This window comes from Thrips palmi, unplaced genomic scaffold, assembly GCF_012932325.1.
Source record: "Thrips palmi isolate BJ-2018 unplaced genomic scaffold, TpBJ-2018v1 HiC_scaffold_18, whole genome shotgun sequence".
Classification (NCBI taxonomy): Eukaryota; Metazoa; Arthropoda; class Insecta; order Thysanoptera; family Thripidae; genus Thrips; species Thrips palmi.
The window spans coordinates 3,646,228-3,669,884 of NW_023144627.1; the positions used below are offsets into that span (position 1 = coordinate 3,646,228).

Sequence of the window (23,657 nt, forward strand, 5' to 3'; positions counted from 1 at the left end):
TTGCTTTAGGAATTGTAAAAAGATAGATAAAATATAAAAGTCTTCATTTATTTTCAAATTTTATTTCAAGTTATCAATGTTTTACATGTCAAGTTTTGAAATGAGCAGAAGTAAAAGCACGAACTTAAAAGTCCAAAATCTGGCTGACTACGGCATGCCTCAGACAAACATATGTTTCTGTGTCTCTTATGTAAGTACAGTGAGGATAATAACTTAGCATGAGATCATTTTGCTTTACACACTCAAAGTCAGTTAATTTCTTAATTTTGAAAGCTCCATACTTGTAGACGAGAGCAGCTTCTGCTTGCTGGACAAGAAACAATACATTTCCATGCGAGTCAACAAAAATTAAGTGTATAATTCCAACATGAAATAAGTCTCCAAAATTGGATAATTGTCTGAGGATTAAAACATTTCCCTTTTTATACAAAGTTCCCTTCACTGTCACAGAAGCACATTCATCTAAGCTCACTGGTTGAGAAAGTTGAGAAACAGCTTTCTGGATAGCATCTGAATATAAAGACTTGTTAAAATGAGTACATTCTCCAACTTCTACTTCACTTCTGTAGCCCCCACCACTTCTGATCCAGCTTTGGAAGTACTCATGTTTGAAAGCTAGGGTTTGCAGAATATTTATGCTGTTATTGCTTGATTTCCAAGAGCGTTTAAAAAATGTGTGCTTGCTCTCAAATCGCAAAGTCCACACTTTAATTAAAGGCCCGTAGAGATATTTCAAAGTGCTGTAGTGTCCCATGTAGTGGTGCTTCGGTCTCAAAGGCACTGATGGAAACAGTTCTCTTCTGGACACCAAGTATTCATCAATAAGACACTGAAATGATGCTAAATGTGAAACGTGAATTTCAGGGGAAACAGTAATTTCAGTAATTTCTTGCAATTGCAAAAGAAGCTTCCAAACTGGATCTTTAGCATCCTTAACATGACCATAAATTATCAGAGGGAAAAGGCGAAGTAGAATGTAAATCTGCCATGCACTTCCCGCAAGTTTTGATTTCTCAAGCTTCTTGATGATTGGAGGCCGATCCTTCCTATCCTCCAGGCCATATGGAAATTTTTTGATCATATCATTTAGTTCTTCAATTTTAAACCATCCTTTTCTAACAAAATACTGTATGAACAGTTTTAAATCATGGGCTATTACACCTTCCATTAAATCGTGCCCCAAGCATGGTGGCAAGCCCGTGCAGACATGGAAACCAGGAATCGCATTGAAAGGAGAATCAAACTTAACACCTTCAAAGCTTTTTATCTTTCCTGATGGATCAACTTTAGCTTTCCGTGCAGCATTGTTGTATTGTTCAACAGTTCTTGTTGCAAACACTCTGGTTTCTCCTCCTCTTCTATAATATAGTTTTCGTTGTACTAGACAATAACGGCAAAAGTATGTGGACCTACTAAAGTTTTCAACCAACCCTGCCAGTCCATGGCTCCCTAAATTGTCACCAGCAACAAAAGCAAGTCCAGCTTTAACATTGCCCACATTTGGAATGTCTGTTCCAGACTCTTGAAGTTTGATGATATCTTCAGTGATCTGAGCATAAACTTCTTTGCGACTAAATTCATTCTTCTTGCACAGTGCAATTAGCTGTATTGAATCCTTTTCAAAACGAATTTTGGAAGGTAAATTACCGAAGGCCATATAGATACCTTCCAACTGATGTTCCAAATGTTTTGCTGGTCCAATGGGATTGCTTAGCTCAAATCCATCTTGATAAATAATCAAAGGGATGGCATCAGGATTCTCTTGAAAAAAAGTATTCTGCTTAAAGGCTTCTCCATCAGTAAAATCTTTAAGTAATCCATTTTCATTTGGTTTTGGACATTTGTATGAGGCAAAATCCCAGTTTTTGTTTTTAAAAGCAGCCTGAAGAGTCTGCTCAATTGGAACATAGTAGAAAAATGACCCATTTTCTTGAGGAACTTGTTCAGGTAAAACAAAATGAAAACGGTCCTTATAAAACTTCTTCCTTAGGTAAGATGAGCGCAAAGCATTGCAGGTGCCCGCCAGATCATCCTTTTCAACAACACTGGAGAGAATATCAGAAATTTGGCCAGGTGGTAGCTTTTCACTTTCTAAGACAGCTGTAACATTATTTAAAAATGTTCTATTCACATCATTCAGTAAATATCTCAGTTCTGATGATATATACTGGGTCACTGAAGCAGGCACCATGTGCTTGTATTCCAGCTTCTGGTAAAATTGTGCAAGGCCGATGAGGGTCTCTTCTTTGGAAGATGGTCTAGCAACATCAATATCATTGAAGTTTTCTTCCACGTCAATTGGTAGTTCTTGTACAAAATTATAAAGCTCAACTGGTTCAGTTCTCACACTCTGACCTGTACCCTGTTCCTGACAAGCCTTCTTATGTTTCTTGGAGATATGCCCAGATAAGGAGTGAGAAGAAGTGAATGTTTTACCACAATTCTTAAAAGGACAAGGAATCTGTAAATCACTATCCAAGTGATCTGTCCGAAGATGACTCATCAATTTTCTATGGTCAAAGAATTCGGTGCGACAATGCTGAACTCCACAGACAAACTTTCCATGTTGATCTGAAGGGATCGGGGCATTGGGGGTTCTTCGGTTGCTACAGTAAACCTTGTGGTTCCTAATAACATGGCTTCGAAAGCAGCTCTCTGTCCGGAAGGAGCGGAGACAGTGACCTAGTCCACAATAGATAAATTTAGAAAGGTTGCGATGGCATCTGATGTGGTGCAAATGGCTAGTCACACTCCGGGCTTTATGCTCACAAAATTTACAATAAAATATCAGGTTTATATCTGCAACAGAAGTTCTAATTAGAAAAAGTATTGTTGACTTTCATTAATCCTACTGCTATTGTCAGTCATTTCTTACCCATGTTGAATAAGCAGTGTGAGCTGCAGAATAATCCAAGGACAGTCAAAGATGTATGAAAGGAAAGAATGGAGACAGTGATCCAATCCACAATAGAAAAGGTTGCGATGCCATCTGATGTGGTGCAAATGGCTAGTTACACTCCGGGCTTCATGGTGACAAAATTCACAATAAAATATCAGGATTTATATCTGCAACAGAAGTTGTAGTTAGAAATAGTATTATGACTAATGTCCATTCATCCTACTGCTTTTGCTTGCCATTTCTTACCTGTGTTGAAGATGCAGTGCCAGCTATGTCATCACAAAGTAAAATAAAAGCTAAAAATTATTCATCTGCAACAATTGAGTCCCGGTTTGAATCAGTCAAACATTCAATCAATCTATCTTCATTCATTGCACTGTTTTTCGTAATCATTTTTTACCCATGTTGAGAAGGCAGTGTCAGCTGCAGAATAATCCCAGGACACAGTCAAAGATGTGTGAAGGAAGGGAACGGAGACAGTGACCCGATCCACAATAGATAAATTTAGAAAGGTTGTGATGGGGTTCATGGCCACAAAATTCACAATAAAATATCAGGTTTACATCTGCAACAGAAGTTCTAATAAGAAAAAGTATTGTTGACTTTCATTAATCCTACTGCTATTGCCAGTCATTTCTTACCCATGTTGAATAAGCAGTGTGAGCTGCAGAATAATCCAAGGACAGTCAAAGATGTATGAAAGGAAGGAACGGAGACAGTGATCCAATCCACAATAGAAAAGGTTGCGATGCCATCTGATGTGGTGCAAATGACTAGTTACACTCCGGGCTTCATGGTGACAAAATGTACAATAAAATATCGGGGTTTATATCTGCAACAGAAGTTGTAGTTAGATATAGTATTGTTGACTATTGTCCATTAATCCTACTGCTTTTGCAAGTCATTTCTTACCCATGTTAAATAAACTGTGTCAGCTGCAGAATAATCCTAGGACAGTCATAGATGCTTGAAAGAAAGGAATGGAGACTGATCCAATATCTTTGGTATCAAGATTGATACCTATGTTGAAGATGCAGTGCCAGCTTTGTCATTACAAAGTAAAATAAAAGTTAAAAATTATTCATCTGCAAAAATAGAGTCTCGGTTAGAATTAGTCAAACATTTAATCAATCAATCGTCATTCAAGGTGCTACCACAATGGAGACAGGTAAATTGTGTAATGGCACTGAGTAAGCGAAAAGGTAAAACAGTAAATAAGCCTGTGAGTAAAAGAATTGCACCTGAGGTACTTTAAATCGAGTGTTATGATGGAATAAAAAGAGCTTCTTTCAATCCGTTTAGTACTGAGAGCAGCGTAAGATTTAAAGAAGCAAAGACGCAAAGGTAAAAGTCATTCGGTATAACAGAGTGAAGCTAAGTTGTCACGGTGGGGAAGCTAAATTTGTAAAGACAGCCGAAACAAATATACTCCACACTGATAACACTGAACACCTCCACCTTTGATTCGTAGCTTCTATCCTGCTCCCTAACCTTAACAGATTTAAACAAGCTCTTTCTATTCCTTCATAACACTCAATCTAAAGTACCTCAGGTGCAAATTATAACTTGCAGACTTATTAACTATTTTATATTTTAACTCAATACCATTACAAAAATTAACTGTTTCAACCAGTTGAGCAATAACATGTCCATTGTGGTAGCAAACTGCTTGTCAATCTCAGAATAATATCTAACCTTAGTTCCATTAACAGGGCTCTTTCCAAACTAAGCTGTTTGCACAAATGGCATACAGGAGAACGAGAAACGAAAACTTTGGATAACTCTTACTCCTAACCAACCAACCCACACCACACCACTGCTTTCTTTTTCTTTAATTTCTTCTTTACTTTTGGCCTCCCTCCCCTACTTCTTCTTCTTATTCTTCTTCTTCTCCCCCTTCTCGCGCTTCGTTTTCTTTTCGCCCACCTGTTGTGAAGTTAGAGGTTATGAATAGAAAACCAAAACCACTTCAGTAGCCATCAATCAGCTGATTCCGCCGCCATCAGTCGTCCAGTTTCTTCCGTCGTTTGTGTTGCACCGACTTCTCAATGGCAACCCAATTTTCCGTGGACCCCAATATCAGCTGTGTTGTTTTGACAGTTATCTTTTTGGAGGATGGCTGGATAGCTAATGTAGAGGACTTCGATGCTGACACACGTGTGTATGTTGGGGGCGACATACTCACTTTGGAACGAGAGACGCAACAAAAGCAGCTTGCTGTAGTACTGGGTGTTGGTGGTAAGTCAAATTTGAATTAACTCTCTGCCCTTTGATGGATATGTGACACCAACCATATCTCAGACAATAATGCCACTAAATTTGCTCTTGAGTCTAGTTCATTCGGATTCCAAACTTGGATCAATGTTTATTAATTCTGTTCGTGCCTTGCAGGGACTGAAGCTGAAGCCGAAGAGCAAGCAAGGACCTATGTGAGGCGCCTGTGTAAGTGGCACGGACAACCAGAGGACCACATGCTAATTTTTGGCTACGATGTAACCCAGAGCCAGCTGTTTCAAGAGAGTGACTCGAATGAATAGATAATTCAGAATCATTTGACCCTTTTTAATAAGTACTTGACTACGTGGTTCTCATGCATACCATGATATATTCTGTGATAAAGCTAATTTGGCTCGGCATGTATTTCCATTGCTTTAGTGATTCATTGTGATTTTAAGTTTTAGTATACAAATACCTATAGTATTGCACTGCAGAAGCTTCCTTACTTTGTTCTTTTATTTTAATATAAGTCTCATGCTGTATCATGACTGATCTCAAATTAATACTGTTAATCTATGTTATTAAATGTTGACTACTTGTTCTAGTATTATTTTATAAAGATGTTCTGAAAGTGTTGATTGTACATTAGTGTCTTAATAACATATTCAAGAAAATGAAATTGATTCGTTACCCTTTTTTGCCTTTTCCCCTGTTGTGAAAACCTGACTTAACTTCAAGCAAATCTTTAATGGGAGATAAGAGTTCATCAAACTTACTGAAACGTGCCATCTCAATGCATGGATACAAACAAATGTAGATCAAAATTAAACTTTGAAATTTAGTGGACTGGAAAAGTTATCAACTTACATATAAATCAAACAACTGTGGCTCACTCTGAATGCACTCCGCAAAATAAAGTGCAGATGGTACAACAGAAGCACAACAAAAGTAGAACAAGGACTATAAAGTACAACAAGAATTGTGAGAAACACAACACCACCAAGTGGATACCGTACTTCAGTTATAATTTTAAGGGGCTTGAGTTTAAGTGAATTTTCAAAGTTGCCAACATTTTCATCACTTTCCGGACATTGAACCAAAAATGTCAACACATATCATACGATAGAATGGATCATTTTGGCCATTTGAGCGCTCTTAAAATTCAATAAACTTTTCATTTCCCATCGAAACCTTGTTGAGATGAATCCATTAATGGATGTCAAGTAATGTCAATATGGGACATTTTAAAAATTCAATAAAATAGTAAAACAGTATAGTCCTACAGGAACATCAAAGATATTTCCACGCAGGCAGTGGCCATACTGCAACACTCCGGTAGCCCCCACCATGGCCCCCGGCAAGGCAGGCCACCGCCTCTACACCGGTGTGTTGGAGGATGGGCTGGTGGCCTACCCCACGGCCCACAGGCGCTGAAGGGCGGCCACAGAAAGGGCGGTACCGCTGGTTTTCGTACTTTCCAGTACGATTTTAGGTTTCGGACGGCAAAGTACAATATTTCGGTCAACCGGTACAAAACTTAACAGTCGTCACTAGAAATTTTCAGACCTGCCGGTCTGAACTCAAATTTCAGACAACAAGTCACACTTTTCTGACAGTTAGTCTGAATATTCGTACCAAAGTATGAATTTTCGATTCAGACCACCAAGTAAGACGAAAACGGTCTGAATTTTCATATTTTTTTTAACAGTGTTCTGGTGTACGCATGAGTACGGGTGAGTACGCCCTGCTTTACTCATAAATTTCACATTTGAACACATTTTGAAGCTTTCAGCGTTTTAAACGGCATTCAACGGCAAATCGGTCAAAAAAGTAGTGAATTTCACCCTTTGTAACGTGTGAGTATTGAGTACGGGCAACTTTGTACACACGAGTACACTTCTGGTTCATCCCTCGCATAGACCACAATGACGCATAGACCTATGACGTCACACACTGCGAGAAAAAGTGTGGATAGTACAACAAAAGTACAACAAAAAATGTACAATAAAAGTACAACAGGGATTGTTCACAGTACAACGAAAATTGTACAAACCACAACGAGGCCTGGACTGCACAGCACTCGTCATGCCGATTCCATTGTACTTTGTACAACAATTGTTGTACTTCAGAAGTACAATAAATACCTGATAAAAAATTTGCCAGAAATTTGTGTACTTTTGTTGTGGTTATTTCTAGCAGTGCATTCGTTGGACATGGTGACCGTCGTCACCCTCTGTTCTGCACGCGCACCAGGAAGCCGTTGACGGGCCTCGGGAAGAAGGCCTTGGTGTCGACGGCGGGGCTGGCCTCGAACCTGGGGCCGCGCGCGAACTCGAAGTCGCGCACCAGCATGACGAGGGCGAGCTTCATCTCGAGCAGCGCGAACCGCTCGGCGAGGCAGACGCGCGGGCCCTCGCCGAAGGGGATGAAGGCGTACGGGTGGCGCTGCTGCCTGGCCTCGGCAGTGTGTCGCTCCGGGTCGAAGCGCTCGGGGTCCGGGAAGATGGCGGGGTTCTTGTGCATGCAGTGGGACACGATCATGACGTTGGTGTCCTTCTCCACGAGCACGTCGCCCACCTAGGCCGGTGAAATGGTGTTTTGACGCGTACCAAATTCCGAACAGTACCAATCTTTTGGGAATCGTTAGAGGTAGCCTGAAGGCACACACAAATCTTATGTGTGTGCTCAGCACTCCTCAAGTCGCGTGCTTACAAGCATACACTTCGAGGCGTGTACTTGCCTAAGCAAGCAGGCGCCTCGGAGTGTGTACTTGAATGAGTACAATGTGTACAAAACTAAATAGTCAATACATTTTTTAAGATTTTCGAAGTAGTTCTTTGAAAAAGGAAAAGTACGTATTATAGTTGCACAAATTGACAAAATGATCAAAAAGTCAGTAACGTGCTGAGAGTGAACGGAGAATAACACTGCGCTTTAGTTTCACCAGTGTATAGGCCTACAGTAAAAAATTTATCACCGTGTGATTTTTTTATTTTGATGAGAGGCATCCTTTGACAGCTACACTCTAAATATGGGGTGCCTAGAAACTGGGCGCCTTTGTCGCCCGCCCCCCTTTTTAGAGTGCCAAATGTCGCCCAGTTCCTGGGCACCTTTGTCACCCAGTCTCGGGGTGGACAAACCATTAAGAAACCTGCCTTCACTCGCCTTCACCCATGGCACAGCAGCGACTGAGGTGCCGAAGGTGCCCAGAATCTAGTCACCTTAGTCGCCCAGGATCTAGACACCCGAGCATGCTCTACCATGGGAGAGGGCCGGTTATGATTTGTCCACCCCGAGACTGGGCGACAAAGGTGCCCAGAAACTGGGCGACATTTGGCACCCTAAAAAGTGGGGCGGGCGACAAAGGCGCCCAGTTGCTGGGCACCCCATATTTAGAGTGTATCCCTAACGATTCCCAAAGTTTGGTATGGTTCGGGATTTTCCCCGGGTTAGGGGGTCATCACTTTGCGCCGTTTATGACTGGACTAACCATGGTCGTCTTGTTGCACTTGCGCATGGCGAGGCCGCCGGGCGACCAAAGACGCAAGCCCTCCTGCAGCACGCGGTCCACCAGGTCCATCTCCTTGAGGCCCTCGTACGTCACCTCGCCGGCGTGCTTGTTGATGACGGCCAGCACCTCGTCCGCCACGCGCTGCTGCAGCGCCGGGTCCTGCGCCATGCGGTGGACGACGTAGGCCACCGTGTTGGACACGTTGTCCAGGCCCGCCACAAAGAAGATGAAGCCCTGCGCGGCCATCACCTCCGTCGTGAGCGCGATGTTGTTGTCCGGGTCGCCATGGTCCTTGTCGCGCGCCTATGCATTCCAGGGGAAATAACTTTGGATTTCAATGTACAGATTTTCGAATTTCGGATGAATTTCTACGAATTGTAGCCAAATTTCCACGAATATAGCAACAACTTGAAGAATTTCTTTCAGTTGACTAAATTTCATGGTTTTTGAGGCGTCGTGAGCGCGATGTTGTTGTCCGGGTCACCCTGGTCCTTGTCGCGCGCCTGCATCCCAGGGGAAATAACTTTGGATTTCAATGTACAGATTTTCGAATTTCGGATAAATTTCTACGAATTGTAGCCAAATTTCCACGAATTTAGCAACAACTTGAAGAATTTCTTTCAGTTGACTAAATTTCATGGTTTTTGAGGCGTCGTGAGCGCGATGTTGTTGTCCGGGTCGCCCTGGTCCTTGTCGCGCGCCTGCATCCCAGGGGAAATAACTTTGGATTTCAATGTACAGATTTTCGAATTTCGGATAAATTTCCACGAATTGTAGCCAAATTTCCACGAATTGTAGCCAAATTTCCACGAATTTAGCAACAACTTGAAGAATTTCTTTCAGTTGACTAAATTTCATGGTTTTTGAGGCGTCGTGAGCGCGATGTTGTTGTCCGGGTCGCCCTGGTCCTTGTCGCGCGCCTGCATCCCAGGGGAAATAACTTTGGATTTCAATGTACAGATTTTCGAATTTTGGATAAATTTCTATGAATTTTAGTGAAATTTCCACGAATTTAGCAACAACTTGAAGAATTTTTTCAGTTGACTAAATTTCATGGTTTTTGAGGAAGTTTGATTAAAGTTTACGACTGTTCATGAATTTCACTCCGAAGATCCTACTGAGCTTTTTCTTCATACACTCTAAACGCCTCACGAAGAAATTTTACCGAATACGAAGGAAATGGCGCAAGTATATGGGTTTTCCTTCGTGTTACGAATGTTTTTCTTTGTATCTTACAATGAAAATGCCAAGAAGATTCGTTCTATGAAGAAATATTGCTTCGTTTTATGCTTTTGCCGAATGCAATGTAACATAGCTCAGATTTCATTGCAAGACATTTAGAGTGTAATACGAACAAAGAGTTAAGTATTAGCGCAGCGAAGCTGGTAACCTATGGTGAAGAGTTCTCAGCTTAACCAATTTCCTCATATTACGAGCAAAAGTCTCTGCATTAGGATAGATTTGTGTCGCAAAGTACGGAAAATTAGCATGGTATCATAACTGCACGGCATTTCTCTGTAGAAATTTAGGAGTGTGAGGTGTTCTTTTTGTTGTTGTTCCCCTTGCCTGCATCATGATGTCCACGAAGTCGTTGCGCACCACCTCGTGCTTCTCGCGGTGCTCCACGGTGCTGCGCATCAGGTCCAGGAAGAAGCGGTGCACCTTGCTGAAGACGAGCTTGAAGGGCAGCAGGCTACCCAGCTTGGGGTGGATGGCCATGAGCATGAAGCGGAGGAACTGCGCGGGCGTGGTGGTGAACACGCCGCGAGACATGGCGAGGAACTCGGCGTTCTCGTCCACCAGGCAGTTGCAGTTGATGCCGAAGGCGATGGAGCCGATCATGTCGACGGTGTAGCGGTGCAGCAGCGCGGAGAGGTCTACCTCCCCGTCAGCCTTCTGGGCCTCCTTCACACACAAAAGTCACTACTACACTGCAAGAAAAAGCCACAGCAAACGTACACAAGGTCCTGGCAATTTTTTTTTTATCAGGAATTTATTGTGCTTTCAAAGTAAAAAAATTGTTGTTCAAAGTACAATGGAACCGGCATGACGAGTGCTGGTCAGTCTAGGCCTCGTTGTGGTTTGTACAATTCTCGTTGAACTTTGTACAATCCGTAATGTACAGTAAGCCCTCGTTGTTTGTCCCTGAGTCGTCCCCCCGGCCAGGCGCCGCCGGCCAGACGCCGCCCGGCGCTGACACTTTTCAGGTAGGGATTACGGCGGGAAATGACCACCGTCCCTCGACGTTTGTCCGCTGGAACTCCTGACTCCAGGACAAGCAATGAGGGCTCACTGTACTTTTGGGTGATTCCGCCCGTAGAGGGCGTTTTCGTGTCCACACCCTCCCCAGAGCGAACTTATTTGAGTGCAGTCCATTTATACATGTGAGAATCTTGTTTGGCTATAGAATAGCTTGTTCCCTTTGTATTCGGACCTTAAAAGCTAACATGTGACGCGGGAGAGGGGCCAAAAGGGTCGATTTTGTAAGTTCCGTCATGTCCTTTCGCACCTTACACCAACTTTGCGGCTCTATAACTCTTCGTTCCATTCAAATCTTCGAATTCCACACACACCCATCAAATCTCTAACTAATAGTGACTATCTTGCTTGAATTTAAAGATCGTATATTGACTGGAACTGTACTTTCAGAACGCGTACTAAATGTCCACCGTACTCCGAATTTTACCTTAGCGGTTTCAAAGTAAGCACCAAAAAAACTACTAGGAGTGCTCCCTGCTCAAAACCACCGCCCTATTTTGAATCAGCACGGTCTGTTTACCATGTGAACGAGTTTCGGTGGCGAAAGAGTGAGAGGGGTGAGTGTGCGAGTGGAAGTTGTGTGTAAAATCGGTGGGTTGTAACAATTGGTGTAATTTCCGTATGCCCCTCTCGCTCCTCGTCTATTGGGTTTTGAAAGACATCCTACGCGTGAAAAGATGTGTCTTGACGTCGAACTAGTGTGCCAAACTTATGGCATATTTCTGTGGCGATATGCAGTTGCAAAGAGCCAGAAACACCTGTTTGTAATTTCCGTCAAGCGTAATTTCCGTCATATTTTCAGTAAATTTCGCCATATTTTATAGGGGGAGAAAACGAAAGTCAACTTTTAGCTCGCTCACGCTCAGAGTGTCTTCCTGGAGTTCAATTGATGCCATCTAGACCAAATTCCGGCTGAACAAGCAAGATTGATTACTTGACTTTTTAAGGTGGCTAAAACGGCCCCTACGCACGGAATCACCCTTTTATTCACTGCTAATCCAAGTGTGTCCACGCTAGGAAACGTGGACCACGAATTGTCCACACTTGGAAGTGTGATTGGCCTATGAGAAGTTCAACGCTGTGAAGCGTGGACCACAGCACCTCGGTCCACGTTTCCTAGCGTGGACTTGGTCCACACTTGGATTAGCAGTGTACATTTGTTGTTGTACTTTTGCGTACTTTTGAGTGCACCACCTCCCCGCCGGCCTTGTGGGCCTCCTTCGCCATCGTGGCGTTGAGCTGGTCGCCCACGTCGCGCATCAGGGGGAACATGAGCTTGAGCTTGCCGGACGTGAAAGTCGGAGACAGGCGGTTGCGCAAGTTTCGCCACTTGGAACCACTCAGACTGATGAGGTGCTGGCTCAGGGGGTCGCTGTCCGAGGTCGGGAAGCCGCGGTCGTGGAAGCTGCCAAAGTCCTTGCAGAGGATCTGCTTGGCCATCTCCGGGTCGAAGACGAGCAGCGTGCGCTGGACCCCGGAGTACATACCTAAAGGAGCAAATTTTCCAAAAACTTTCAAAAAGTTCAAAAATTTTGCGTTTTGTTACGCCTTTACTTTTACTGGCAGCCCTGCGGTCACAACTGCAACCTCACAAAACGTACGGGAAGGACATGGTATAAATGAGTGCTCATCTGACACAACAACGTAGGCTATGTTTGGGAATCCCATAGTCGAGGGGGACATCACTCGCGTAATAGTCGGGTCACCAATTCCTTGTATTACGCGTAATAGTAATAGCGTAATAGCCAAATTTTCTGAATTTTCCGTTAAAAGGGTCTGATTTTTGCTTAAATCTCGATATTTGCAAACGTAATAAGACTTCTGTAATAGCGTAAACGCGTAATAGAACGTAATAGGGAGTAGTCGGGTCACAATTTTTGAGTGATTTCCCCCTCGCCCATAGTAGAGACGCTGTTATATCCGACAGCTACAGAAATAATATGGGTGACTGAGACTCATCGTCCCGTAGCGATGAACGTATGCAATTTGACTACTTATAGGCGAAAAGTCAGGCTTTTTGCCAACTTTGCAAGCTGAATCTTTCCAATTTTTCCCAAGCCAAGAATAAATCGAAAAGAAAAAGTTAATTTATGTTTCTATTTGTACGTTTAGCTGTGTACGAACATACACTGAGAATGAAAGAGTCATGATCGTGAATAAAATTTTGGGTGAGGAATTCCTTATCACCCAAATTTGGGTCATAATACTCTGGAGGTAGCTGATACAACCTTCTTCGCCCAAATTTAGGTAATAAAGAAAACCTCGTTGGGTATTGATAATGTCTTTTTCATTCTCAGTGTAAATGTACCTTCTGCTAAAACACTGTTTATTTCCAATGTTTCGGGAAACTTTCCGGGCATTTTCATCTCTACACTCTAAATGTCTTACGAAGAAATTTCCCATATTACGAAGGAAATGGCGTAAGCATAATACGAAGGTGGTTTTTCTTCGTATTATGGAGGTTTTTCTTTGTATCTTACAATGAAAAAGCTAAAAAGATTCGTATTACGAAGGAATATTGCTTCGTATTATGCTTGCGCCGAATTCACTGTAACACGCGAATAACATAGGTCGAATTTCATTGTAAGACATTTATAGTGTAAAACATACCGCAGTACCCGTGCTCGCGGAAATGGTCCGCGATGTCGTACAGGTGCTGCGCGAAGCTCTTCCTGCCGGTCATGACGGGCCAGATGCTCCCCACGAAGGGCAGGCTGGGCGGCGTGGGCACGCCGCGCTCGCTCCAGTAGCTTTGCCGTCGCCGCGACCACCACAAGGCCCCCATAGTGGGCCCGTTAGTGCACGATATCATAGCAAACCTTGCATTTTTTCCTGACGGGTTGAGCTTTTGTATTTTGGTAGTACATGTCCTAAGGTAACTTTTAAGAAGTGTTGCCACGGTGGCAACACTGGCAAAGGGCGTGGGAGGGGTGGTTGCCTACCTGTCGGGGGCAGACTCCGCAATTCTACATAAATCGGCCTATAGAAGGAGAACGAGTTGTCGGACGATGATGCGGGGGGTCTCATTCGATTCAGCACACTTGAAAACATAGGATTGCGTTATTTGTCCCCCTCCCACCCACCCACCCACACTGTTAAAAATTGTTGTTTTAAAACAACAACACAATTACCAACCTCGACAATGCTGTTGTTTGTGAACAAGTTTGCTTGTTTTAAAACGACGAATTCGTTGCTAATTATTTTTATGACTTATGCTGTTTCAAAACAATATTTTGCTGCGTACAAACAACCCGGACAATCAAGAAGTGGTTACTGCGGGGTAACCGGGACTCTACTAGGTCTGTGACCTAATCGGCAATAAAAATTGATGCAAATAAGGCTGTCTACTACCGGTTTACAAACATCTTGTGGACGAACGACGCAACTCGTTAGTAAACAACGAAAGTCATTTGAAAACAACTTTGATCGCTAAGAAAATTAGCAACATATTTACTGCTAAATTACAACATAATTTTTTACTGTGCATGCGTGTGTGTATGACAGAGAGAAGCAGTCCTGGGAAGCGAGCGTTTCGGGAAATTCGGCAATCGTCTGTGCGCATGTCTGTGTATGTGGAAGTGTGTTGGTTTAGGTGTGTGTGTGTGTGTGTGTGTGTGTGTGTGTGTGTGTGTGTGTGTGGTGGTTGTGGGGAGGGGGGGGGGCACGCCTTGAGAAGGGTGGGCTAGCCGTGCCTGCGAGCTTTGCATCAGCCGCGCTGTGCTACGGCGGCACGCCTCACCCACAGCAGGCAAAACCCATTTGGTGAACTCATTTAAATGAGCACTTTTCATGCACCCACACTGGTAGCCAAGGAATGTGACGTCACGATTCTATTCACGTGAAAACGGCGATGTTAGTTTGAGCGTGACCAATGGTGAAAATTTACAGTCAAACGAATGTGACACACCGCACCGCTTTGTCACATTACTTCGGGTGTGACACGCAATCAGCTATCGAACTGTCACATAAAAAAAATGTGACACATGGTATCCAAGTACACATGTCGTGTCACATCCAAACGAATGTGACACCCATGTACTGTCACGTTCGTTTGAATGTGACATGCCCATTTTGACACATTAAAACGAACGTGACACTCCTTAATCTAACAATCATGGCGTGTCACATTCAAACAAACGTGAAAAAGTGGGCATGTCACATTCAAACGAATGTGACAGTAGATGGATGTCACATTCGTTTGGATGTGACACGACTGTGTACTTGGGTACTATGTGTCACAAGTTCGACAGCTGATTGTGTGTCACCCCAAGTAATGTGACAAAGCGGTGCGGTGTGTCACATTCGTTTGAATGTAAATTTTCACCGTTTCACGCTTTAACTTACATCGCCATTTTCACGTGAAAACGAACGTGACGTCACATTCCTTGGCTACCAGTGCATTTAATTGGGTCCAACCCATTCTTGTGGATCCAACCCGCGTAATGGGTGAATGAAAAGTACCCATTTAAATGGGTTGCACCCATAATTGGTCTGACCCCTCACTAAGTGTCCAAACTCAGACTAGACTTCTTGTTATTTTAACATTACCAAAGAAGGTTAGTCCTTCCTCGATGGACGTCATAAACCAAAGTTTCGACGCTGAACACAATGGTGGTGTCGGATTTGGCCTAGTTTACAAGTTACTCTCAGAAGGTGTGTAGCGCGTTTGCCTACCTAATTTCACCACATTTTTGCCTACCTCGCAGGCGACCCTTGACCGAACCCTGAGTCTCAATGTCCTAACCCCTATCTCCAATGAGTCGTAACCTATTGGAAATGGGTCTGGACCCATCTCCTATGGGTCACGACCCACTCGCAATGGGTCTCAACCCATTCCCAATGGGTCTCAACCCGTTCCAATCGAGTCTTAGCCCATTCCCAACGGATCACAGCCCATTCCGAATGGGTTTCAACCCTTCTAAATGGGTTATAACCCATTCCGAATGGGTTTTGTCTGCTATGGGCTGCGTCGCCAAGTCTTGAAGTAAGGTCTTAAGTACAGTTAAGCATGTAATTATTTCTGCAAAAAAATTGTTTGCATTTTTAAAAAATGTTATAAATATAGTTTATGCTAAGTTTTACGTAACAAAAAAATATATAAACGTCTGAAATTTAACCGTGATATAAAGGCTTTTATGGTTCATGCATTTACGATTAATGTTGTTTTCCAGTAGAACAGTCATAGCGTCGACGGCGTCGAGAACGGTATTTACTAGACAAATTGGCCCTCTCACACACTCAACCCCCCCCCCACACACACACGCACGCCCCCCCTCCCACACACACACACACACACACATACGCGCACGTACACACATGCGCGCACAGACAATTGCCGACTTTTCCAAAACGCCCGCTTGCCAGGACTGTTTCTCTCTCACACACACACGCACGCGCTCGGGTGGGGGTTAGGGGATGTAAAAATTATGTAATCCTACGTTTTCAAGTGTGCTGAATCGAATGAGACCCCCCGCATCATCGTCCGACAACTCGTTCTCCTTCCATAGGCCGATTTATGTATGATTGCGGAGTCTGCCCCTGATAGGTACGCAACCACCCATTCCACGCCCTTTGCCAGTGTTGCCAACATGGCAACACTTCTTAAAAGTTACCTTAGGACATGTACTACCAAAATACAGAAGCTCAACCCGTCAGGAAAAAATGCAAGGTTGGTTTCACTAACGGGCCCACTACCAGCAGCGCGGCCAGCACGGCCGCCAGCACGCCGGTCGCGTCCAACACAGCCATGGTGCTTGTGTCAGTCACAGAGCGACACCCGCGACTGAACTTTCAAGGCCAAAGCCACGGCTAGAAACAGTTCGAGCTGGGAGATAAGAAGCCGTGTGTGTGTGTGTGTGAGAGAGAGAGAGAGAGAGAGAGAGATGTGAGGGGGCAGCTATCTCCTCCATCTGAGCCGCTGAATATGTACGTACGTGTATGACTCACTTTCAGACAAAGAAGGGACACTTAAGACAACATTCGTGATAGATATCAACCAGGGCTGGGACAGATACTTTATATTTTTACCTAGGTACAGATACAGATACTGGATCAAAAAAGTACCTAGGTACAGTTACAGGTACTTGATCGAGCTCAGTACCTAGGTACAGTTACAGGTAGGTACTTTTCAGGTACTTTCAGTTATTTTGATATTTCAACACATCCGCCCAACGCAACCAAAACAAACCTCGCGCGACTTTTTCGTCCCTTTAAACTTTCTTGCGTCAGTGACCCTTGTCATGCCAACGTGTGTGCTGTTTACAACCCCGATTCGTCACGCCGCAACGCCGGCAGCTCCAGGGAACAGCCTTGACCTCGCTCCTATAATGGGATGGTTCCGGTAACGCATTTTAGGGACAAACCCTATGATCCCTGCTGAGATGTGTCCATTGTTTCATAGTGCAAGTCCTCTGCGTTCACCTTAGCAGTGCGTACGGTGACCAGACCTGTCCCATGGAGCACGGAGGAGGCACATAAAAAGGTGAGGGGGCCGAATATCTGTTTCTTCCTCGAAAACAGGCAGTCCTCTGAGTGTCTTTCTTTATCCCCGCACTGTTTTGAGCGCATCTCATTACCAGTCTTTCGCTACATTCGCGCTTAAAAGTACCTGTTAAAGTACCTGCAGTTCTAGGTAAAGTTACTGCCCAAAATGTACCTAGGTACAGGTACAGTTACAATTGTGACTTGAGTACCTAGGTACAGTTATAGGTACCAAAAAAGTACCTAGGTACAGTCAGTACCTAGGTACTTTTTAGCTAGGTATTTCCCAGCCCTGATATCAACCACCCGCACCGAAAGAGAACCAACAGAGTAGCAAACTAATCAATCTCGGAGGAGAAAGATCTCTCAAGTTCTCAGCGCTATGCCGATATTTGATATTGAGTATTGGATTCCCGACTTTATTGAGGTATACGAATACCAGTATTTAACAATTGTTTCTAAATACACTGTGGCAAAAGGCTACGGAAAATTCTGTTTACAGCCTGCCGTAGTTCTCCGTAGCCCCCTTATCAATTGTCAGTATTCTCCGTAGGACCTTACATTATACTCCGTACGACCGTACACTTTAGCTGGATGGCGACGGGCTATCCCATTATCTACAGTAACTGGCACGAAGTAGAACCTAATCGCTATAAAGATTCTGGAAATGGCAGTGAGGACCACTGTGTACAAATAATGGCACAAAACTTACAATGGAACGATCATCCTTGCACTGAGGAGCATTACTTTATCTGCGAAAAATGAGTGAATGTTTAATCTTTATCAGTGCTGATAAAGGTATAAAAAAAAATCAAAAAGGTGAAATGGAACTGACAGTTGCTTCTTTCTTTTGACCATCACCCCGTCTCTCAGCAAATGTTTTCCACTCAATGGATGGTGATACACCATGTCTTTTAGCACTTACAGCTGTGCGTTTTTCCTCGTGTTTGCATTTTTGAGTTGGGTTACTTTAATTCTGGGCTACGGCTTTTATGATGAATTATAGCACTCACACGGTGAAAACGAATCCTAGTTTTCCTGGATCATCCTTTCCCCGGCAGCTCCAGTCTTAAGCATGTTGGTATGTGAAAATTCAACTTTTATGGGCGCCACACATGTAAAAATATCAATCTCAACATTTCAATAAATTTTATTATAAAAATCAATATAACCAGGCAGCAACGGCGAGTTGACAGCTGAACAAAAACAATTAAGTATACAAAGGAAATGACATTTAAAATCACCCGCATCTGTTACATCATAATTTATACAAATAAAGAGTTCACATCTCGCCGAGTAACCTACTTTCCAGAGCAACAATTCGATTAATAATTAGAGAAGGAATTCACATAAACAAATATATCTAGCCCTGAGTCTCGATAATACAAATGATAGACTAACTGTAAAAGTAATTTCTAACCCGTTGAACACATCCATAATCATTTGTCCCACTATTTGATCCGTCCAATTCAAATTCAATTTTTGAAAATACGCACGGTTCAGCATTATGCTTGCCAGCGCGTCTATGACTTGACCCACTTCCACGATGTTTGTACCAATAACACCTTATGGTTATGACAGTTGTCCACTGTCTCAAATAGTAGGCTGTCCTGCTCTTCTACAAACTCTCTTAACACCGGGTTTCGTCACGCTTGCTCCGCGATGATCGCAAAAAGTGTGCTAGAGAAGTGAGGGCGCGACCTGCACCCCACCTGCTAAACTTGACAAAAAGCTACGTAACATTTTGTAAATAACTGGTGATGATTCTCCGTAACACTCTTTTGAATATTCTCTGTAGGACCTTCCAGTAATTCTCCGCAAGAGCTCACAGTATTATCCGTAGGACTATACACTCTTCCAGAAAAACTGTAAGCTCCACGGAGAAGACTGTACGGTCCTACGGAAAAGACTGTTGCACAGTGGGCCAGAAGACCGGCGAAGGCGGCCAAAATTCCAGACGCGTTTTGAGCTCCAGAGTCGCTAAATGGGACTCAAACCAAACGTGTGACCCGTCCAATAGATTAATCGTTCGGAGAGCAATCCATTGGTGGGGTCACGGTCACATGTTCAGTTCGAGTCCAATTTAGAGACTTAAGCTCAAAACGCGTCTAGAATTTTGGCCGCCCCCACCTGGCCGCGGCATCGCGCTGCTACCTTGCACCCTACAGCGCCGTACGGGGTAGGCAACCCAACCATCACCAGGTCAAAAGGGCTGCCTACCTCCCAGGCGCCCTATGGTGGTCTGAAAATTCAGAACGTGTAGATGGTCCGAATATTCAGAGATGGAAAGTCATATATTTTAGAGTTTGTTGTCTGAAAATCCCGACCTGCAGAAACGTCTTGATATAGCCCCACAGCCTGTTCACCCCGTACTTAGACACCCTAATAAGGGCCGAAAACACTTCACCCCTTTTTAACCCCGTGCGTTGCTAGGAACATTCACTCATCGGAAGGCACTGAATTCACCTACGTACCTTGTCACGCGTTCACGCGTGCCCTATTTCCTACAAAGCTATGCACAAAAAACTAATTAGTGCCTAAGTGCGAACCTGAATTAACTTTGGTTGCGGCTTCAGGCGGCTTTGGCACTTCTTCGGCGGAACCTCACTCGCGTCCCGCCCACGAGGTGGGACGAAATGTCGAAGGTCATGTTGTCGATGAGGCTCTGCAGGTCCTTGTGGTCGCCGACGGGCAGCACCTCCAAGTCCCTGAGCGCGGTGGCGAGGAAGGTGGTCATGTTCATCATGGCGTACCTGCCGCCGATGCACTTCCTGGGCCCCATGCTGAAGGGCATGTAGGCGCAGGGGTGGCGGTCCTTGCTGCGCTCGGGCAGGAAGCGGTCCGGGTCGAACTGCTCGGGCCTGTCCCAGTGCCTGGGGTCGCGGTGCGCCGAGAAGATGCTTATGCCGATGATGGTGTTCGCTGGGATGGTGTGGCCGCACAGTGTGGTCTCCTTGTGGCAGTGACGGGCGACGAAGGGGATGGTCGGGAACATGCGCATCACTTCCTTGATCACGCGATTGAGGTACTGCAGCCTGAAAAGAAAAAGAAGGTCAAGGTTACAGGGTCATCTGTTCTAAATTTGCATACAGTTACACCGACCCCTAGGGCCCTGTAAAAAATTCCGTACTTTTGTACGGAAATGGTACAGAAAAATATAGTACGGAGGTATGGAGAAAAGTACCGTACGCACCGTACTTGCTCCATGAACCCATGTAAATGGGTACGGAAAAAGTACGAAACGTTCCGTAGTTGGCAAGTACGGACGTTCCAGGCAAATTATTGACCAAACATGTGCCGTACTTTTTCCGTACTTTTTTCTCACAATGGGATTTGCTTCATATTGTGAGCAAATGTTGCCCGCCACATATATTTTCCTAAAATTTGAAGTGAAATCGTCTGGGAACCGATTTGTGGGGACAGTTTTAGCCTCACAAAAATCGGCATGGTCGCAAATGCTCAATTTGTTGCTCAACGCTTACGCCCTTGGCTGAACATTTATCGAGAATCTACTTTCGACTTATAATTTTGGTCGAAAATTAACCAGAGAAGAACTCCCAAAATTTGTGAACAGTTTCAAATTACTGTTTTAAAACTGAACATAATTTACCATTCGCCAGTCACCATTCACTTTCGTAAACTTCGCAGCTTCCTTCAAACTGCTACTTCCATTCATTGATTAGAACACACTGGTTTTTTTTGGAAGCCAGAGGACATCAACTATCAACATTCAACTAAATCTCTAAAAGCTAAAATTTGAAACCACTTATCTTAAGTAATCTTTGGCGTTCAGTGTTTTGTTTTAAATTGTTTTCAAAATGAATCCTAAGTTATTAGAAAATAGGTGCTTAAAACAAAACATGGAATTCCGGAAAATGGATTGTTAGCCCTTTAAGACACATGACAGTTAAGGTGTCGATGCCTCCTTATGTTTATCATGTACTTCAACGTTAGCTTTTTTTGTCAGCACTTACTCAGACAGGTCCTCGACGGAGACGCTTCTGTCGCTGTCCCCGAACACCGAGTCCAGTTCGGCGTGCACTCGTTGCTGCACGTCGGGCAGCAGCGACAGCACCTTGAGCGTCCAGCTGAGCGTCGAGACCGTCGTGTCGACGTTGGCGCCACTGAATGTTATGAACTCGTCAGTGATGGCGTCCTCCTCCATGAGCTTCTGCGACCCAGTGTCGGGGTCCAGCATGATGTCCATGAGCGTCTTGCGCCCTCGCCCGAAGCCAGCGTCGTTCTTGTGGTTTTCGATTTCAGCGCGCTTCCTCGTGATGAAAATGCTGCAGTAGTCGTCGATGACCTTCTTGGTGGCGCTCACTCTCCTGCCCAGTGGCGTCAGTTTGAATACTCGATCGGACCACAGGACCGGGTTGAAGGCGCGCTTGTTGACGGAGCGCAGGAACACCTCGACGAACTGGAAGGCGTCCATGGCCCTGTCTTCGAAGTCGGAGGTGTCCGCCGCCATGGAGGTGCGGAGGACGTTCCGCACGTTGACCTTCATCAGCGTCTTGACAACGTCCACGTCCTCGCCTACCTAGGGATTTAAAAATACTGGTGATAAAAAAAAAACCTTACCGTAAGATACGGTAAGATTGGTATTATACCGTATTATTACGCGGTATTTTTGGTAATATTGAAAAAGGCTTAGTTTTTAGGGGAAGCTTTGGTATAAACCATCTTAGAGCTCAATTTACTTGATATTCTGCTACTTTGACTTGAAAGAGGTTTTGCAATGATCTATGATGGAGAAAATGTACGAAAACCAGAATAAGCGTTGTCACAGAGCTGGTCATGTCGTGCCCTTGCCTCGTGAAGTCATTTTGACAGAAGGTAGTCAGAAGCTTCAACCAGCTCAAATCGTTCAAAAAACCTTTGCGGGATATTAGTAGGTCTAACTTGAGCATCATTATTGAAGAAACTCGACGTTTTTGATCGAAATTACTAGTTTTAAGTGCATTTTGCTATGTTTTTATTACCCAAAATTACCGGAATTTTTGCCTTTGGGTACCTTACGGTAAGTTACAATATTACTTACCAATATTACGGGTAATATTACGAGGCTTTAAATCCCTACGCCTACCTCGATGCGGTCCACGTAGCCCTTGGCCTCCTCGCTGAAGATGTCCACGAAGCGGTTCAGCACCTGCACGTTGAAGCCCGGCTCCAGCCACCGGCGGTGCGCCTTCCACTCGGGGCCGTTGAGCTGCACCAGGCCCTTCTTGGCGACGATGTGGAGGAAGCTGTAGAAGAAGCTGGGCTTGTCGTCGAACTTCTTGCAGCGCACCACCTCGTCGATCTGCTCGGGCTCTTGCACCGCCACGATCAGGTTGTTCAAAATGGAGAAGCGACTCATCTCCGTCCGGCCGGCGAGCTTCCGCAGCACGGTCTGCATCACGTTGTCGGGGGTCACGGAGACGAAGTCCAGCGCGTTGCCGAGGAGGAACAGCGACGGCGGCCCGGGGATGGCCATCTCCAGCTTCCTGAAGTGCAGGTAGCTGCCGAGGAAGCGCGCCAGCAGCACCACGACGACGCACACCGCGGCCAGAGCCGCCGCCTCGGCCAGCGCGGCCATGTCTGCTCTCTTCAGCCGCGCGTCGGAGACTGAGGTCAACCGGTATCGCCTCTTCGGGGGCCACGTGCTGCGGCCGCCGGCCTTGGAGGAGGAGGAGGAGGGGGGAGGGGGGGTGACCTTTTTGTCTACGCCCGGGCCGGGCCGCTGGGCAGGCTCTAGGCAGTGTATGGGAACTCAAGGCTGGGCCTAGGCTTTATAAAAAGGCCTATTATTGTGTCGGGATCATTGATTGTTCGGCTGCTCAAGCACGTGCGGGCCGGAAGACCGGTGGAGGCGGCCGAAACTCCGGACGCGTTTTGAGCTCCAGAGTCGCTAAATGGGACTCGAACCGAACGTGTGACCCCACCAATGGATTCCTCGTTCGGAGGGCAATCCATTGGTGGGGTCACACGTGCGGTTCGAGTCCCATTGTGCTACTCCGGAGTTCAAAACGCGTCTGGGCTTCCGCCTCCACCGGTCTTCTGGCCCACTTGTGCACTGTTTTAAATGTGTACGTCTGTTCACTGAGGTAAGAGTATGCTCTCCTCGTCAAGGTGTCAGAATCGGTGCGCGGTCCGGCAGAGTGACGGGCTGCAGAGCAGGTGATGGAATGACCCCGAGGCGACGCGAGGGCGCGGCGGGCGTGTTTAGACTGCCTCGGGCACCGGGGCGCGAGGGGATGCCGCAGAGATGTTTATCACAGTAGTGCCACGCAGCAGGCTGATTCCGAGCAC

The 23,657-nt window shown here is 45.0% G+C and overlaps 3 protein-coding genes across 6 annotated transcripts; all 3 read right to left on the reverse strand.

The window, feature by feature from the left end:
• Positions 1-124: 124 nt before the first annotated feature.
• Positions 125-6,817, reverse strand: LOC117644297. Its single transcript, XM_034383635.1, has 5 exons — positions 3,541-6,817; positions 3,300-3,464; positions 3,146-3,210; positions 2,876-3,066; positions 125-2,799 (listed from the first exon to the last, which is right to left on the reverse strand). Exons 4-5 carry the CDS (start codon positions 2,877-2,879, stop codon positions 125-127), a joined length of 2,679 nt encoding a protein of 892 aa, XP_034239526.1. The 5' UTR covers positions 2,880-3,066; positions 3,146-3,210; positions 3,300-3,464; positions 3,541-6,817.
• Positions 6,818-7,184: 367 nt separating this feature from the next.
• Positions 7,185-16,659, reverse strand: LOC117644935 (probable cytochrome P450 6a14). 4 transcript variants are annotated; one of them, XM_034384719.1, is made up of 6 exons: positions 16,570-16,659; positions 13,497-13,705; positions 12,066-12,373; positions 10,194-10,529; positions 8,607-8,930; positions 7,185-7,693 (listed from the first exon to the last, which is right to left on the reverse strand). In XM_034384719.1, the coding sequence occupies exons 1-6, from the start codon at positions 16,632-16,634 to the stop codon at positions 7,343-7,345; spliced, it is 1,593 nt and encodes a 530-aa protein (XP_034240610.1). In that variant the 5' UTR covers positions 16,635-16,659; the 3' UTR covers positions 7,185-7,342. The 4 variants fall into 4 exon arrangements, with proteins under 4 accessions (XP_034240610.1, XP_034240609.1, XP_034240612.1 ...); XM_034384718.1 differs by having other exon boundaries at positions 10,194-10,532; XM_034384721.1 differs by having other exon boundaries at positions 10,194-10,532; positions 13,497-13,648; positions 16,597-16,656.
• A 2,745-nt stretch (positions 16,660-19,404) lies between these two features.
• LOC117644939 (cytochrome P450 4C1-like) lies at positions 19,405-22,960 on the reverse strand. The gene is made up of 3 exons (XM_034384731.1): positions 22,453-22,960; positions 21,341-21,906; positions 19,405-20,401 (listed from the first exon to the last, which is right to left on the reverse strand). The coding sequence occupies exons 1-3, from the start codon at positions 22,942-22,944 to the stop codon at positions 19,939-19,941; spliced, it is 1,521 nt and encodes a 506-aa protein (XP_034240622.1). The 5' UTR covers positions 22,945-22,960; the 3' UTR covers positions 19,405-19,938.
• Between the last annotated feature and the right edge of the window lie 697 nt (positions 22,961-23,657).